Source organism: Neoarius graeffei, chromosome 1, assembly GCF_027579695.1.
Source record: "Neoarius graeffei isolate fNeoGra1 chromosome 1, fNeoGra1.pri, whole genome shotgun sequence".
Lineage (NCBI taxonomy): Eukaryota > Metazoa > Chordata > Actinopteri > Siluriformes > Ariidae > Neoarius > Neoarius graeffei.
Window position 1 is genome coordinate 36,002,794 of NC_083569.1, and position 19,087 is coordinate 36,021,880.

Consider the following 19,087-nt stretch of genomic DNA (forward strand, 5'->3'; position numbering starts at 1 on the left):
GGCTTGACCAGCACACAGTACAATAGGAAAGTCCAAGGAGCTCAGTGCATATCTGGGAAAGAGAAATATAGATTTACACAACTTGGGAATGCCTGTTGGAGCCATTTCTAAATAACTGAAGAATCTCAGTTCAAATAACTGTATGTAAGTGCAAGTTATTGGGAGGTGTAGCTACTTTGCCAAGCCATTTTGCTAGAAGAAAACCCAAAATGTCACTTTCAGCAGAGATGAAATTGGTTTGTATGGTCAGGAACAACCCAGAAACCATCAAGGCACAGGCCTGCCATGAACTGGAAGCTGCTGTAACACTAGTGACACAATCTACAATCAAGCATGGTTTACATCGCCATGGACTGAGGGCTACCATTCAAGAAAGAAGTCCATGCTCTAAAATTAACATGTTCAAGCTTGACTAAAGTTTGCAACTGACCACATGGACAAAGAAAAGTCTTTCTGGAGGGAAGTTTTATGAGACAAAGATTAAGTTGTTTGGCCAGAAGTACAGATGAACACTGCACCAACTGTTAAGAATGGTGGTGGTAGCATCATGCTCTGAGGCTGTTTTGCTGCCAGTGGAACTGGTGCATTGCACAAACTGGATGAAATAATGAAAAATGAGGACTACCTCAGAATTCTTCAGCATAACCTCAAACCATCAGAAACTTCGACAGAACTGAGTGTTCCAACATGACAATGACCCCAAATACACATCAAAGCTAGTTGTGGAATGGATAAAGTAGGCTAACATTAAGTCTTAAAACAGGTCCTGACCTCCACCCTATCGAAAATATGTGGAATATGCTTAAAAGTCAAGTTCATGGTATAAAACACATAAATTTAATTGAACTCTACCAATTCTGCCAAGAAGAGTGGTCAAATATCCAACCAAAATTGTGCCAGAAGCTTGTTGATGGTGACCAAAAGTATCTGGTCAAGGTAAAACTTGCTAAGGGAGATTTAACCAAATATTAGGTGTTCTGTATGTAAGTTTTTGCCCTGTATGTTTGGTACTTCACATATAGTAAATTAAACACTGAAAGATAAGGACAGTGTGAGGCAGCATAACATGAGATAATTCTTGTTAATTGCCACAAATCTCACAAGAATACTGTTTAACACACTTTGATTGGTAGCTGCCGATAAATCCTTGACTTTTGAGTCACCTTCAACTGTTGCAGATAATTCCATATATACACTGAAGATTGCACCGTGTAGAAAACCGAGCTCAAAGTTTTCTTTTCTCCAAAGGAAAATCTGTACTTTTGTACCCAAGAACTGCTGCTGTTTTCATAAAGACTGCCATATTCTAGGACACATTCACAAAATACTCAAAAAACAGCATTGGTTCCCTTTGGAGTCTGTTTCCTCTCAAGGTATCGTCTTCATGTCATCCCAGGGAGTTTGTTCTCGCCACTGTTGCCTCTGGCATACGTCTATTCATTACTGATAAACGTACAGCTACAGCCAGGTTTCTGTAAAGCTGCTCTGTGGCAATATCTCTTGTTAAAAGTGCTATACAAATAAAACTGAACTGAGTTGAAATTCCACAGAGACATTTTTGCTTACCTACAGTGTGGCCACTTCTTTGTTTCCAAACCTTTTGGCCCCATTTTATTAATTCTTGTAACAGAAGCAATATTGTTACATGAGTCATATCTCTCTAAGGAGAAAGTTTATGGTTTGCTTTCTTAATAAATAGTAACGTACGGTAAAGCAAACTGTGTGTGTGTGTGTGTGTGTGTGTGTGTGTGTGTGTGTGTGTGTGTGTGTGTGTGTGAATTGAGAATAAGATCACGAGGTGACATTTCTCAAGTACCATTAAAAAAAGGTCATTTTATTATAAATTGAAGGTGGCCATGTTATGAATCTAGTATGTTTTCATAACTACATATTTATCACAACCTTAAAGAATATCAATTTATCAACTAGAGAAAGCATTTGACAAAGTAGGGGTCATTCCTTACTTTACACATCACAAAAGTTGTTACTTTTTCAAAAGAATTCCTATTTTTCACTCTGGCATCTGATTCATTTTGAATGTACCGGGGATTTCTTTTTGCAGACTTTGCCAAAAGTGGTATAAACAAGGAGGTGTCCTAATTTTGGGTATGCTCAATTTCCTCAGGACTGGGAAACTGCAATGGGGTTACTGTACACATAGTTCCTCTGATTATTAAAGGGGAGATATTATGAAAAACTTACTTTTTTAGTGCATGTGAAGATACATTTGGATATCTAGAGTGCCTACCAACCCACAAACTCTGAAATAAGACACCCAGTCAGTTTTTTTTTTTCTGCCTATTTCAGAAGATATGTCCTTCAACAAGCCATTCAGATTTGGCTCCACTTTCTATGTCACAAGAAGAGCTCATGAAAATTATGCCTCCCCTCATCTGAATATGTTCACTTATGGCTTGAGAACTGCCTTTGTGATTGAATATTAATGAGGAAAATGCAACCTGATTGGTTGGCGGAAGAGGGGGTTGGGGTGAGCAGTGTCTCATTCAGCCGTTTTGTACAGGACTGTTTAGACAGGGTGAGAAGGGAGCTGTGATGCTTTATCCTTGTGGTATTTTGATCAAAGCATGTCACAGACATTTCATTAAGACCACAGTGAACTGTGTCAACTTGTGGAAAAGGGGTAGAATATGTCACCTTTAATATTATTTGTATTATCATGTATTTACTATATTTGTTATTACCAAGATTTGTTCTATAAAATATATCATGTGACTCTATTAATTTTTATGAAGCTGATTGGAGATATTTTGGAATGTTGATGAGCTCTAATAGATTATAATATGTGTAAGGCATAGGCTTTATCAGGAAACACTTCCTGACCAGGCTCATGTTTTTGAAAGCAGAATAACGCTCAATAATGCTCAATAATTTTCATTACAATGGGAAAGCATCTTGAATGCAGAAGACAAACATAGGATTATATATTGTATGAAAAGCCAAATGGGACTATAAATAGGTGCTGGAGATAATGAGAGTAGTTTCAGCACACAAGTAGTTTTATTAAGATGCAGAGACTGTGTAATACTGTCTTTTGGATGCTAATCTTTAAACAAATGGTAATTTTGGGTACAATGAAATTTATGTCTGATTCGTTAAAATAGATGCAAGACTTTATATATATGTATATATACACAGTGGTGCTTGAAAGTTTGTGAACCCTTTAGAATTGTCTATATTTCTGCATAAATATGACCTAAAACATCATCAGATTTTTACACAAGTCCTAAAAGTAGATAAAGAGAACCCAGTTAAACAAATGAGACAAAAATATTATACTTGGTCATTTATTTATTGAGGAAAATGATCCAATATTACATATCTGTGAGTGGCAAAAGTATGTGAACCTCTAGGATTAACAGTTAATTTGAAGGTGAAATTGGAGTCAGCTGTTTTCAATCAATGGGATGACAATCAGGTGTGAGTGGGCACCCTGTTTTATTTAAAGAACAGGGATCTATCAAAGTCTGATCTTCACAACACGTTTGTGGAAGTGTATCATGGCACGAACAAAGGAGATTTCTGAGGACCTCAGAAAAAGTGTTGTTGATGCTCATCAGGCTGGAAAAGGTTACAAAACCATCTCTAAAGAGTTTGGACTCCACCAATCCACAGTCAGACAGATTGTGTACAAATGTTGGAAATTCAAGACCATTGTTACCCTCCCCAGGAGTGGTCGACCAACAAAGATCACTCCAAGAGCAAGGCATGTAATAGTCAGTGAGGTCACAAAAGGCCCAGGGTAACTTCTAAGCAACTGAAGGTTTCTCTCACATTGGCTAATGTTAATGTTCATGAGTCCACCATCAGGAGAACACTGAACAACAATGGTGTGCATGGCAGAGTTGCAAGGAGAAAGCCACTGCTCTCCAAAAAGAACATTGCTGGTCGTCTGCAGTTTGCTAAAGATCACGTGGACAAGCCAGAAGGCTATTGGAAAACTGTTTTGTGGACAGATGAGATCAAAATAGAACTTTTTGGTTTAAATGAGAAGCGTTATGTTTGGAGAAAGGAAAACACTGCATTCCAGCATAAGAACCTTATCCCATCTGTGAAACATGGTAATGGTAGTATTGTGGTTTGGGCCTGTTTTGCTGCATCTGGGCCAGGACGGCTTGCCATCATTGATGGAATAATGAATTCTGAATTATACCAGTGAATTCTAAAGGAAAATTTCAGGGCATCTGTCCATGAACTGAATCTCAAGAGAAGGTGGGTCATGCAGCAAGACAACGACTCTAAGCACACAAGTCGTTGTACCAAAGAATGGTTAAAGAAGAATAAAGTTAATGTTTTGGAATGGCCAAGTCAAAGTCCTGACTTTAATCCAATGGAAATGTTGTGGAAGGACCTGAAGTGAGCAGTTCATGTGAGGAAACCCACCAACATCCCAGAGTTGAAGCTGTTCTGTACGGAGGAATGGGCTAAAATTCCTCCAAGCCGGTGTGCAGGACTGATCAACAGTTACCGCAAACGTTTAGTTGCAGTTATTGCTGCACAAGGGGGTCACACCAGATACTGAAAGCAAAGGTTCACATACTTTTGCCACTCACAGATATGTAATATTGGATCATTTTCCTCAATAAATAAATTACCAAGTATAATATTTTTGTCTCATTTGTTTAACTGGGTTCTCTTTATCTACTTTTAGGACTTGTGTGAAAATCTGATGTTTTAGGTCATATTTATGCAGAAATGTAGAAAATTCTCAAGGATTCACAAACTTTCAAGCACCACTGTGTATATATATAATATAATTTTGTTTTCTTTTTGTATATAAAGTTGCTTGTTTTGATGTAATGTTAGTGTAGTGCTTACAAAGTGTAGGTGGAGCACAGAGGACGGCAGGACAACGCTTTAGAGGCAGAGAAGGCTTTTTATTAAACAACTTTTCAGTTTCAATAGCCAGTTTCTAGTATGCGGCGTAAGTAAGCGCACGCGCGCGCACACACACACTCTGTGTTCTGGTCCCGGGTTGCGCTCCCTCTGCTCTCCCTCTGCCTCCTTAAATAGGGAGCGGTTACTGGGAAAACACACAAAACACAGGTTAATCACCGTCAGGTGTAGCGATTCTGCCACTCACCTTCCCTGGCTCCGCCCTCCTGTCACAGACCGGCGCTTGACCATGCCCCCGCTGCCACAGTTAGTTTTCCATTTTAAAATGTAAGCTGCTTTAACTGATTGCAGATTCAGATCTATTCACTATTTATTCTTATTTCAAAAACCTTAAAGATATGTTTAATCTCATTTCTGATAAGACATATTGCTCACTGTATTTTGGAATGAAACATATAGTGTATAACTATACATATAGACCTTGGTAGACCTTAGTATTATGATGCCCAGGGAATATCTCTGCATTGTGCTTAGTGTTCCCAGGAAGATCCCTGGATCCACCATGACCCTGATCAGGATAAAGTGCTTCCTGAAGATAAGCAAATGAATGTATGTCTTCATGTAAAGTATATGAGTGTTCTGAAAGTATATTAGACAGAATATTCTAAAACCCTGACTGTACCAACAGGTTTATAAATTTACTTGCTAGAAGAAGCTTGGCATGATGTTTTATGAAGCCACTGTGCCTACGTCCTTAATTTCAGCGTATGAGTACTTCTGTTCTCTTCCACTCTGTGGGTGGAGGCCGTGCCTGTCAAAGCCAACAAGACGAAATGCATGTGGAGAAGGATACAATGATAAATGGTGTTATCTCTTTATTTTAGCCAGGGATTAAAGTCATAGAGAGAGAGCGAGAGAGAGCACGTTTAGGAATGACAGAGTCATCTGTTTAATAAGGCCTGAGCTCATACTGTGACACTTGCACATAGCTGTTGATATTCCATTATTGAAGTTTTCTGTCTAATTTTGCTCATTTAAATGAAAGCCTGCTAAAATTCCCATTTGTGAAGGGCCACAATTTGCTGAATTGACATTTGCTATTTATTCTAAAAGACTTTGGCTTGTTTTTGACAACAGGCATGTGCCTTGCTGTTCTTCTCTCATTAAAGAGCAACAAACAGGTGCATGATTTCAGTGTTAATAAGGCGGTAAAATATCCCCTTGTTTCCTAGGTAACAGAGACCAGAACAGGGCCTCTGGGATGCAGTAACTACGACAGCCTGGATTCTGTCAGCTCAGTACTGGTGCACAGCCCAGAGAATAAAATCCATCTGAAAGGTATGACAGCTTTTTTGCTTACCTGTGTAGCTGTGTGATTATGCCATCACAGATGCTGTAACTTTTTAACAAAGACCTTGAAGTATCCTTGATAGGATTTGTAGCCATTTAAACTTTGAATAGTGGAATTTCTTGGGATATAGGAGTTCTTAAAATGAGAATGAATAAATGTTTCTTCATGTGTCCTCAAGATATACAATAAAAGGTTTCTTTCTTTCTTTCTTTCTTTCTTTCTTTCTTTCTTTCTTTCTTTCTTTCTTTCTTTCTTTCTGTTCTTGCCAGCAATAGCACCATTTGTAAGAATAACATGGACTAGCACTATTTTGCAGCTGATATGTACTAATTTAGCAATTAAGTGATCTAATACTCAATAGAGTCATGATACTTCTACAATGGCTAAATTTAATATAGAAACCACAAAAATAATTATATATTTTAATTCTTCAACTGAAAGCAATGAAGTGTCAAAAGTAAAAGTCCATTATTCTGAAAGCAGAAGCTTTAAATCAAATAATGCATGACATTTATAAGATCACAGTTCAGACCTGTGTCATTGGCTTTGGTCTTCCAACCAACCAATTTTCATGATTGTGTATAAAAATGACAGGCATGGGAGTTGGTGGGAAAATGGAATGTAAATAATAACATGAGCCATCGTGACAAAAGGTGGTCAGGGACCCTGATTTAATTGGACGCTTTATTATTGTTCTCTCAGTACTGCTTTCCCAATGCACTAAGAGACCAGCGTAATCCTTTCACTTTAATTTAGATTGATTGTACAGACAGCAAATGACTTGAAAAATAATAATAAAAAGGCATTCAGGCATTCAGAAAGGTAAAGTGTAAATTAGGGTATTGCTTTTAGATTTCTCACTGCTAGAATGTACATTTAAGGAGAATCATAGGGAGTTAGTATGTAAATTTAACAGTGATTTGTATGATTGTGTAATAAAAAATCGTTTCATTTCTGCCTCACTACATTTTAAAAGAGAAACACTCAGACTTTAATGACATTTGTAAAGATGTAATGGAAGTGTGTTTGTGGCCAAAAATAAAATTCTTACATCAAGCTTTTATTTCAACACAAAAGTCTACATAAAATGTCTGAACACCCCCTTGCATTAAAATTGTGATTTTGCTCTGTGCCATTTCACTGAAGTTCAATAAGACATGGAATAAAACATTAGCACTGTCATATCTGTGAAGACATTTATTGTTTTTGGCTTTATTTATTTATAAACAAAACTTCTGCTTTTCATACTATTTTTTCACTGTTCTTTGTTATAAATTCATACAAATTAATGTACTCTTTTTTATTAATCAAGGGAATTCAATAACTAGAAGCATCAGTTACAATTATTAACACAAGAACTTGTTTATGATGAACCGTTTATGCAATCACTTTAATGTTAGATTTTTTTTTCAACTTTGCGAAGGAAATCATTATATATTTATCCATAGAAAATATACAATTACAAATGATATTTGGTTTATAGCTTGCAGTCAGAGACAGGACTGATTTACTCAGTGTTAAAACCATGGATTATGTATTAAGGGTAATTCCACAAATTGTTGTCAAGATTCATAGCAAGGGTCAGAGCACCAATAGTCAGTGTTAAACAGGGATTACCTTTATTAGAGAAATGGGAAATGAGCAAACGTTGGAAAACCAGAAATAATGAACAGGGTAGCAACATTCATAATCCGTATTAACAATCAGCAAGACTTAGCAGAAGTGGATAAGGAAACAGAAGAATATTAAAAGACAAAGTAATGAAGGACCGGACTGTGGACAAGTGCACATATTAAGGAACAGGCCAATAAAGGGACAGTGGCAGAGACAGAACTAGAAAATGAAACAGAAGCTGTGGGAAACACGCTGTATACTGAGGGGATTCATGACATGGTTTGGCAGTCTGATGTTGGACAATGACATTTTTCTTAATTTAATTTTTGAAAAGGTAAGTACTTTATGAAATTCTGCTTGTGGATGGTGCCAGCTACATTATATGTAACATTCAGATCATGTCTCCGTGCCATTTTGTACAATGTCTTGCAAAAGTATTCATCCCCCTTGGTGTTTGTCCTGTTTTGTCGCATTACAAGCTGGAATTAAAATGGATTTTTGGAGGGTTAGCACCATTTGATTTACACAACGTGCCTACCACTTTAAAGGTGGAAATTGTTCAAAGTCACATAATTAGTTGATAAAGAGCCACCTGTGTGCATTCAAAGTATCAGATGAGCTGTCACATGATGTCTGTATAAATCAACCTGTTCTGGAAGGACCCTGACTCTGCTACACTACTAAGCAAGCAACATGAAAACCAAGGAGCCTCCAAACAGGTCAGAGTTATGGAGAATTATAGATCAGGGTTGGGTTATAAAAAATATCCCAAACTTTGAATATCTCACGGAGCACCATTAAATCCACAATAGCAAAATGGAAAGAATATGGCACCACTACAAACCTGACGAGAGAAGGCTGCCCACCAAAACTCACAGACTGGGTTAGGAGGGCATTAATCAGAGATGCAGCAAAGACACTAAAGATAACACTGAAGGAGCTGCAAAGATTCACAGCGGAGATGGGAGTATCTGTCCATAGGACCACTTTAAGCCATACACTCCACAGAGTGGGGCTTTATAGAAGAGTGGCCAGAAAAAAAGTAATTGCTTAAAGAAAAATAAGAAAACATGTTTGGCGTTCACCCAACAGCATGTGTCAGACTCCCCAAACACATGGGAAAAGATTCTCTGGTCAAATGAGACTAAATGGAACTTTTTGGCCATCATGAGAAATGCCATGTATGACGCAAACCCAACACCCTGAGAACACCATTCCTACAGTGAAGCATGGTGGTGGCAGCATCATGCTGTGGGGATATTTTTCATTTGCAGGGACAGGAAAGCTGGTCAGGACTGAAGGAAAGATAGAGGGCACTAAATACAGGGCAATTCTGGAGGAAAACCTGTCTGAGTCAGCCAGAGGTTTGAGACTGGGATGAAGGTTCACATTCTAGCAGGACAATGACCCTAAACATACTGCTAAAGCTATACTGGAGTGGTTTAAAGGGAAACATTTAAATGTCTTGGAATGGCCTAATCAAAGCCCAGACCTCACTCCAATTGAGAATCTGTGGCATAACTTGAAGATTGCTGTACACCAAAGCAACCCATCTCACTTGAAGGAGTTGGAGCAGGTTTGCTTTGAGGAACGGGCAAAAATCCCAGTGGCTAGTAGTCTGGCTAACGCGACTTCAAAGATCTGCGAGCATTTGGTCTGGCAAAGATATTAAGCCCAACCGTTTCCCAAAGCGCGTGGTTGACCCGCCTCCCTGAAATGCCTCAGTTTGCTACTGGTCGAAGCCAGAAAAGGCTGTGACGAAGCTTAAACCAATCACATCACTCTTTCCTCTGACGTATGTGACACGACGGAAACTGCTTGAGTAACAGGAAGAAGATAAATACCTCCAGGGCTGCTCTTTGCTCCATTTTCAATGAGAACTTCCCGTTGAATGCTTTCAATACAGCATCTACCGCTGTGTCAAAGGCTTGCCGCTGCTCCATGTTCGTAATGTTTCTAGTGAATGAAGCGCTTCCGGCATAGATTGTGTAAACAATCTATGGCTTCCGGTCACAGTTCTACTACGTCACTGCCTTGAACATGCCTCTACCCAGGGCCGTTGGAGATGCTTAAAGTTGATTGGCTCCCGATTTTTCAGGAGCTTGGAAGAGCTGGAGATAGCTTGCCTGGCCAGACTAAGCTCGCAACAGGCCCTCGTGTTGCATCACGCTTAGGATGGGCGGGCCCAGGCTAAGTGGCTAGATGTGCTAAGCTAATAGAGACATACCCCAAGAGACTTGCAGCTGTAATTGCAGCAAAAGGTGGCTCTACAAAGTATTGACTTTTTTTTTTTTTGGGGGGGATACCTCTGCACACTCCAGATTTCTGTTTTTTCATCTTAATTATTGTTTCTGTCACAATTAAAAAAAAATGCACCTTTAAAGTGGTAGGCATGTTGTGTAAATCAAATGGTGCTAACCCCCCAAAGTCCATTTTAATTCCATCTTGTAATCCGACAAAACAGGACAAACACCAAGGGGGATAAATACTTTTGCAAGACACTGTACTCTACGTAAGTATTTTGGCTCAAACATCATGGTCTTTAAGGTTCCTTAGTAACTCTTTTATTCTTAGAGCTATTCCATGAAGAAAACTTGAGCAAAGACCCTTGTTTATGTTGCTAGTAAATTATAATTTATCCATCCATCCATCCATCCATCCATCCATCCATCCATCAAAGTATCCATCCATTGATTTTTTTTTTTTTTTGACAGTAATGTTTGAGCATAATTAAATTGATTTATTCAATTTTAATGAAAAACTAGCTGGCCAATCCCTGAATATAACAAATATTTTTATCCTTGTGTGCAGCCACCAAATTCACCAACTTCATTTCCAATGTATTATCACGTCTTAGAACCACCAAGTTTTGGATCAGATTCAGTGTTTATATTCTGTCTTTTCTCCCTTTTTTAATAACAAGCTTAATTGACTATGAAGCAGCAAGATCAGAGAAATGTACTGGAGTGTATAAATAGAGTTCTTTAAAGGGTTCTTTATTGTGTGTGACTATCTGATAAATGGCTGTGAATAAATGACATATGGATGGAACCGATGAAGCAAGCTCAAATTGCTCTGACCCCAAGAGTTCCTAGATAGCCAACAAAAGACAAAGTTACTTTTACATTTACTTTTAAATTACATCTAATTACAGTTAATCATTTAGCAGATGCTCTCTTCTGAAGTGACTTCGAAGTGACAAGTGAAACATAATACAATCCCAGCCTCTAGCAGTTTAAGGAGCATGATACAGATGGGAGTGCTGCAAAATTAAATATACTCTACATGACTAGAAGCAAGTGTAGGAAGAACAGAGGGAGCAGCAGTTAAACACAATGTTTGGTTTAAAGGAAAAATCTACCCTGAGTAACTTGCACATTAACTTATTATTTTTGTGATGTTTCAGAGATTTTTTAGATTACCCACAATGTTGTTCAACTATCTGCTGATAGTAATGGAGTGGGATTTAGCCCTCTCTACCTAAAGAGAAGAATGAAGCAGCGCTTTAGTCATTTAGTCTGTCCAGCTCTCTCATAAACAGATTAACTTCCAAAGCCTCACTTTTCATGCTAATACCACTGCTGAAACCATTATGCTTGTCATCTCAAAGATCTCTAACTAACCGTGCAGAGTCTTTGATGTCACTCAGCGGTGTGTGTATATGGCTGCAGCGCATTCTTGAACTTTGATTCCAATGATTACTGTCTTCGTTATTTCTATGTGCGATTTCTTATTAATATAACATTGAACATCATCGAATATGGCACCCACCCATTTTTCAAGTGATCAGAAATATTGGAACACATGACTGACAGGGGGCGGCATGGTGGTGTAGTGGTTAGCACTATTACCTCACAGCAAGAAGGTTCTGGGTTTGAGCCCAGCGGCCAATGGGGGCCTTTCTGTGTGGAGTTTGCATGTTCTCCCTGTGTCTGCGTGGGTTTCCTCTGGGTGCTCTGGTTTCCCCCACAGTCCAAAGACGTGCAGGTTAGGTTAATTGGTGGCTCTAAATTGACCGTAGGTGTGAATGTGAGTGTGAATTGTTGTTTGTCTCTATGTGTCAGCCCTGCGATGATCTGGTGACTTATCCAGGGTGTACCCTGCCTCTCACCCATTGTCAGATGGGATAGGCTCCACAGAAGCCCACAGGATATACGGTTACGGATAATGGATGGATGACTGACAGGTGTTTCTTGTTCTCTAGGTGTGCCCAGTTAGGTTGATTGCTTAAACAACTAATAGAATATCTGCTCTTGGTTTAAGGTTTGGGTCTCACCTGTGAAGACTATCTGTTGTTAAACAACCAACATGAAGACCAGACAGCTGTCTAAGGGAGAAAGCCATTTTGAAGTTGAGAAAAGAGCGAAAATCAGATCATAGTCACTGCACCAACATTGGACATAGCCAATACAACAATTTGGAATGTCTTGAAAAAGAAAGAAATCACTGGTGTGCTAATAACCAGACATCGGACAGCCAAAAAGATTCTGGAACCAAGATTAACCTCTACTACACACGTCACTTTCTCCCATGTGTAATACTGGTGCTTGCACTACACCTCCCCTGCCTCACCCCTGAGATAATGCATGCACATACTTTCCCTTAGATATGACTTTTAATTATTTCTATTTGAATTTTATTTATATTTTATATTTATGACTTTTAATTTTTATATTGCTATATTGATGACATTGATGGGCTGGCTGGGTCGGAAGAAGAACTTTCAAAACTTGCGAACTGTATGGATGTAATATCGGCCAAGTACAGCATGGAAATAAGTGCTGAGAAAACAAAGCTGATGATGAACAAAGAGGAACCAATCAAAACAAAAATCACAGTTAGCGGCCACAAACTTGAGACTGTAAAGAAATTCAAATATCTGGGAGCAATAATCAGTGAAGATGGCTCTGAGACAGAAGTCCTGGCAAGAGCAGCACTAACAGCTAAAACCATAGACAAACTAAAACCCATCTGGATAGATAAGAACATCAGCCTTTAACCCAAATTGAAACTACTACATGCTCTAGTCCACTCCATTTTTCTGTATGCATGCAAGTCCTGGACACTGGCCGCTGAACTTCAAAGTAGAATACAACCTGTAGAAATGAAATGTTACAGGATGATTCTTGGCATAAGGTACACAGACCACGTCACAAATGAGGACATATGCAAGACCATCAGACAACACATGAGATGGTACCAGGACCTGCTGACAACAGTTAAAAGAAGAAAGTTAAATTGGTATGGACACATAACAAGATGGGGCAGCATGGTGGTGTAGTGGTTAGCACTATCGCCTCACAGCAAGAAGGTTCTGGGTTTGAGCCCAGCGGCCGATGGGGGCCTTTCTGTGTGGAGTTTGCATGTTCTCCCTGTGTCTGCGTGGGTTTCCTTTGGGTGCTCCAGTTTTCCCCACAGTCAATTAATTGGTGGATCTAAATTGACCATAGGTGTGAATGTGAGTGTGAATGGTTGTTTGTCTCTATGTGTCAGCCCTGTGATGATCTGGTGACTTGTCCAGGGTGTATCCCGCCTCTCGCCCATCGTCAGCTGGGATAGGCTCCAGCTTGCCTGCAACCCTGCACAGGATAAGTGGTTATGGATAATGGATGGATGGACATAATGAGATCACATGGGCTGTCAAAGACTATCCTTCAAGGAACAGTCAATGGAGCAAGGAGGTAGGGCAGACAGAGAAAAAAGTGGGCAGACAACATCAGTGACTGGACCAAGAAGACCTTTGTGGAAACACAAAGAATTCCCAAGACCACACACAGTGGAGAAGGCTTGTGAAACACTCACTTAAGCAGAGCCCCCACAACCCCGGGTAGGGTTACAGGACCAAGGCAAGGCAAGGCACTGTTACACTTCTGTAGAGCTCCAATGCTGAGATACTTGTTTCTGTTTCTTCTCTCATCCAACACATTTCATTGTAATGTTGACCCTGTGTTAACATACATATGACAAATAAAACTGAACTGAAACTGAACTACTAAAGTGATGAAAAGGCTAAAGTCTGGGGAAATTAAAGATCTGTTTATGATCCCAAACATATGAGCTCATCAGTCAAACATGGTGCAAGTATGGTCATGGCTTGGGCTTGCTTGACTGCTTCTGTAATGGGCTCACTAATATTTACTGATGATATAAGTCATGATGGTAACAGCAGAATTAATCCAGAACTGTACAGAAACATTCTGGTTGCCAATTTGCATCCAATCAAATTGGGAGGAACTTCATTATGCAGCAAGACAACAACCCAAAACACACTGCAAATACAAGAAAGGACTTCATCAGGGGGAAAAATGGAAGGTTTTAGATTGGCCAAGTCAATCACCAGACCTTAACCCAAATGGGCATGCATTTCATCTCCTGAAGAGGAGACTGAAGGGAGAAACCACCCCAAAACAAGCAGCAAATGAAAGAAGCTATGGCACAAGCCTGGAAAAACATCACTAAAGAAGAATGCAATAGTTTGGTGATGTCGTCATCATTGCTAGCGATGATGACTGCTTCATTAGGATGCACAGAAACACAGATGGGCCACGAAGCCCACACCAGAGCAACAGAGTTGCCCACAACAGCGGCATGAACGGCCCGGCCGAGCCGCCACAGAATGTCAAGCCTCGTGAGCTCTCGCATACTATTCTCCTCTCCTAATGAAGTGCCTTGCACAGTAAGGTAAGACAAACGATGTCGTGCCCCCATCGTGCTGTCTCTCTGGACCTCCAGACCTGATGCCAAGTGGTGCACAAAAGTGCCACAGACCTGAACGGGTATGGAAGTTGCCCTGCAGTGACAACTGATTTGCTGAGTGATGCCATCCATTGGCAGTTTGAGTGGCTCATCTGTATGCCATCAGGTGGTGTGCCATTAACTCTGTTGGGTTCATCTGCCACATTGCACCGAAAAGTGCCCTGCTGCCAATGCCTTATTGGTGATGTATTATTTAACCCTTAGCTGGAACCCAGGCAGGTGCTACCACTCCGGGTCAGAGCGGACCTGGGAGCAATGGTGATTAAGGGGTAACTCCACTTTCCCTAATACTCAAGTCCTCCTGGACCTGAGACTCATCATCGGTTGCAGTTTAATGTCATACCCAAGACTTGGTGATGTCACTGAATCACTGGCTTGATCCAGTTATTGCAACCAAGGGATATGCAACCAAATATTAAATATTATTTACTTTAAGTTACTTTAAGACCGTCTCTTCCTTTACTTTTGCCCATCTACAAATTGGGTCGTTTGCCATCAAAGGTGCCATGTTCTAAGTTTAGCACATCTAAATATCAGGAAATGAAAGCTGAAATTCTGATCTGTTGTCTCATCTTCATTTTTGGATCTCAAACCTAATTGTCTTCACTGGACTGACCATTCCAATACTTTTCAGAGGAGGCTGTATATACATACGCACAGTAAATAAACCACTTGGCAACATTCAAATGTTTCTCATTTCATACATACTGCACATATTGACTAGCCTGGCAAGCCAGACTAAATGTGAATATTTAGTCTGGTCTCGGTCGTAGACATTTCCGAAGGGTGTGGGTAGGAACAACCTGTTGTCTTTCAAACTGTCTCTGTGCGTATAGGCCAACGCTTTGACCAATCAGCGCAACAGTGACTGTGACGTAGTCAGAGCGACAGAAAGCAGTGGGGGAGGGTAAACAGCTGGTAGATCAGACTTTTGCCATAGCCGGTCGGCAAAACAGCGAAAACGTCCTTCTTGAAAAGGAATGAGCGGAGAGCCTCTTCCTGCTCATGTTTCAATGAAAACTCCAAGTCTAATTCTTCTAAAACTGATTCCAAAGCGGAGTCAAACGAGCGCTGTTCAATAGCCGTAGCCATCTTTCCTGTTGTGCTTTCTCCAGCGTTGCGCAGCCTTGTCGTCACTCCTGCAAAAGCCCGCCCAAAGAATTCAAACAAAAACCTTGCGTTGTGATTGGCGGGCACGATTTGATGCCCGGGGTGTGTTGTTGATATGGTCCGAGGCTAGACCCACTCGTAGGCAAAAATATTTTTGGCCGCTAGGCGGGTGGGTCTAGTTTACTAGCCTACATATTGACTAAATCCCAGTTTGATTGCATATTAAATTCAACAAACAGGGCAATTACTGATTGCTGAAAGAATTGTTGAAAATTACAAATGTCATTATTCAGCATTTAAAAACAATAATTCCTAAAGTATTTTAGTGGTAAATTATTTAAAAGATCATTATTCCTTGCCATACTGCAGTATTTCTTTTTTTAATCATCTGTTTTCATTACAAGATACCTTTAAAATTTTAATGACTAAATTCCTCTGCTTGGATTTTAAAGGGCTTGTGCATCATTAATTAATTAGGCTTTAATTAAATTATATACTGCAGCATGGAAGTCTGTGTACTTTTCAATGTCCAGAGGGAAAAAATATGTACTTCTGGGAAGAAAAAAACCTGATATTCATAACAGGCTAAGGTTTTTATAAATGCTCTACACTTTTAGACAAAGTGAGTGGTTATCTTAAGACAAGCATTTACACTAACTTAAAGTTCCATCATATCCCAATGACAGATGTGTCACCACAAGTGACCAAAGAAATGGCAGCAAAAGGAAAGCCAATGTCGGTGCTAATTATACAAGTGACCTGTGCCAGTACTTGCCACTTTCTTTAGTCTGACATTTAAAAGTCAGCCCACTTAATAACTGTACCTCCTGAAGCAATCTCCCCACTGACAAAAGCCATGTAACTACTTTAATAAACCGAGGCAGGGGCATATCTAAAGCAGAGAGAGAGAAAAGTGGCTGGATGGAAGACGCCTAAGGCCTCCATTTCTGTCAGTTCATCAGTTCTTCAAATTTCTGAAGACTTTTCAGACTATTGTATAATTTTAAGATTATTTTAGCAGTTTCCCAACCATAGAAAGTTCTAACGTTGTCTGTAACAGAAGCGAACTAAGGGGAAAACCATAACCAGAACTGTGGATACAACAGATATAATCTAGTCTGTAGATATTACTGAAAACTGCAATAAAGCTGTGTGTGGGGGAAATGTATCACTCTGTTTCTCTCCATGAAAAGGCTGAGATTGAGGAGGAGAGGGCACAAGAGCTGTTATTTAGCCTTATCCGGAATGAAAGCCATCCAAGTCGCTGTCGTTTTTGTGCCTCCCCACACTTTTGGCTCTGCACCCACCATAAGCCAGGCCTTGAGAGGAAGACTGCATCTAATTACGCCTCTTGTTTTCCTGCAATTCTGAGAATAAATACTGAAGAACCGTGTCTCATAAATATTCATACTGGGAGAGAGAATTTGAAAAGCTGAGGAGAAAAAGGAATTGATTCTCTCTTGATGGGTGTCAGATCTGGTGAAGCTGAGAAGAGCTTTTCTCAGATAATATAATTAGCAGTTGCTCAACACCCACAGCTGGGCTGTAAAATGTGGATCGATCTCGCCAGTAGATGGATGGTGAACGTATTCATTATCGAATGATTGTGTGCGCTGTTCGTCAGTACGTATTGATTGCGAATGCTTAATTGACTACGTTGTTGCCAACAAAAGCAAAAGCAGCAACAAAAGTGTTTTTAAAATATATAATTTATACACAATCCACCCGCTATAGTAGACACCAGTGAATTGTATAGGATGGGCTATTCCCAGCAAATCTTCACAAATTAATTTTTCTGCATAAATATCAATACTCACATTACGTCCCATCAAAAGATCAGAACAGGATATGGTTGGAGAATGCCACATCGATTCTCTGCCTGCAAAGCGCCCCTGCTTCATGACAACGATATATGGCTGAATAACCTTGCTGTAGAGATTGTTAGTCTTTATCCATCCCATTACCCAATTATAGAGCTGGCATGGCAGTCCTCTGTCCTAAATAGAAATGTGCAAGCAAACACGGTCAGACGTCTGACCCACTTTACATTCCATCCGTTCTCTATAGAAGATCATGCAGGAGAATGAGCTTGGGCTTATTGCATTGTTCTGAACATGGCCTTAAAATAAAGGGGAAAAAAAAGCCATATTATGCTTGGGATGTATAAGGAAGACGAAAAGGAGAAGGGAAAGGAAGGAAATGGAAAAAAATGTTCCATGAATTTAATTTTTGTGTCTTTGTGTTGCCTATGTTTAGGCAGGTTTTCGACACTTATTCATTGATTCAGTGTAGGGAAATAATGTTTCTTCTCAGAGAACTGTATGCATGTCAGCATTGTGTTCTGTTGGTGATGTGGATGGTTTCCAAAATTAAAACAAGTATGACTAGGGTGATAGTTCATCCGAAGTTACTTTATTTATTTAAATCATGTACACACTGTGCTGTCTTAGTAACAATTCTCAGACTTCAATTATCAGAAAAAAACTCCTGCCTTACACTTAAGGAAATGATGTTCAGCATCCATTCAGCATCCGTTCCAGCACATTTGCTGTCAAATAGGCAGCTGTTGTCACTATTATTAGACAATTAAAATGGCTCTCATGAGGTTTTGTATTTTTTAAAGTAGACAAGACGTGCTTAATTATTTGTCTTGTATATTTGCTGTTGCTTAATTACTTCCTGATATTCTGAAATTTAAAATTATAAGAGTAGTAGAAATAGAAACCCTAACACTGCCTGCACATGGTAGTAGCCATGTGGTCTTTGAAGAAGATGTTAAAAGATGTAAAAATGCAGATATGTATTTTAATCATGCCCTCCATGATTATGCCCCCCTCCCATAAAGATTAGTGAAAAGGGTTAGAAAAAAAAATCCACCTTTTGCTGAAGTCGCTTCATCTCACACTGAACAAAATGAGAAAAATCCAACTTTGAATTGAAATAAATTTAGTCAGAGAAAAACAAATGCCTCATCAAGAAATAATTATTTTCAACAAAAACACATGCCACTATTATTGGCAACCCTGGAAATGATCGTGAACACAATGTAACTGAAGGATGTTTCAAATTTAAATTGTACATTTCTGAGTGGATTGGAGTGTGTAGGAACTTTCAAACTGTAATCCATGATTTCCTGATTAACTGGGGGACAAATATGAGGTGACACAGAGGACAAATTCCCTTAGTCATCCGTCAGCATGGGAAAGAGAAGAGAACACACAAACCAAACATGTGTTGACCTTCATAAATCAGGGAATGATGATTAAAAAATAACTACTCGCCTGAACGTGTCCATTTCTACTGTTAGGGCAATAATAATAATAATAATAAAAAAAAAAGGACACCAACTGGAACTGTTACAAACTTGCCTGTAGGAGGAGTCGAGTTTATTTTGCCTCACGT

General features: G+C 39.5%; 1 protein-coding gene across 1 annotated transcript in view; it reads left to right on the forward strand.

The window, feature by feature from the left end:
* brinp2 (bone morphogenetic protein/retinoic acid inducible neural-specific 2) overlaps positions 1-19,087 on the forward strand; it is a 273,232-nt gene that overhangs the window by 174,278 nt on the left and 79,867 nt on the right. The window contains exon 5 of the mRNA XM_060931207.1: positions 6,087-6,192. Coding sequence (XP_060787190.1) covers positions 6,087-6,192 — 106 coding nt within the window. The remainder of the gene's footprint in view (positions 1-6,086; positions 6,193-19,087) is intronic.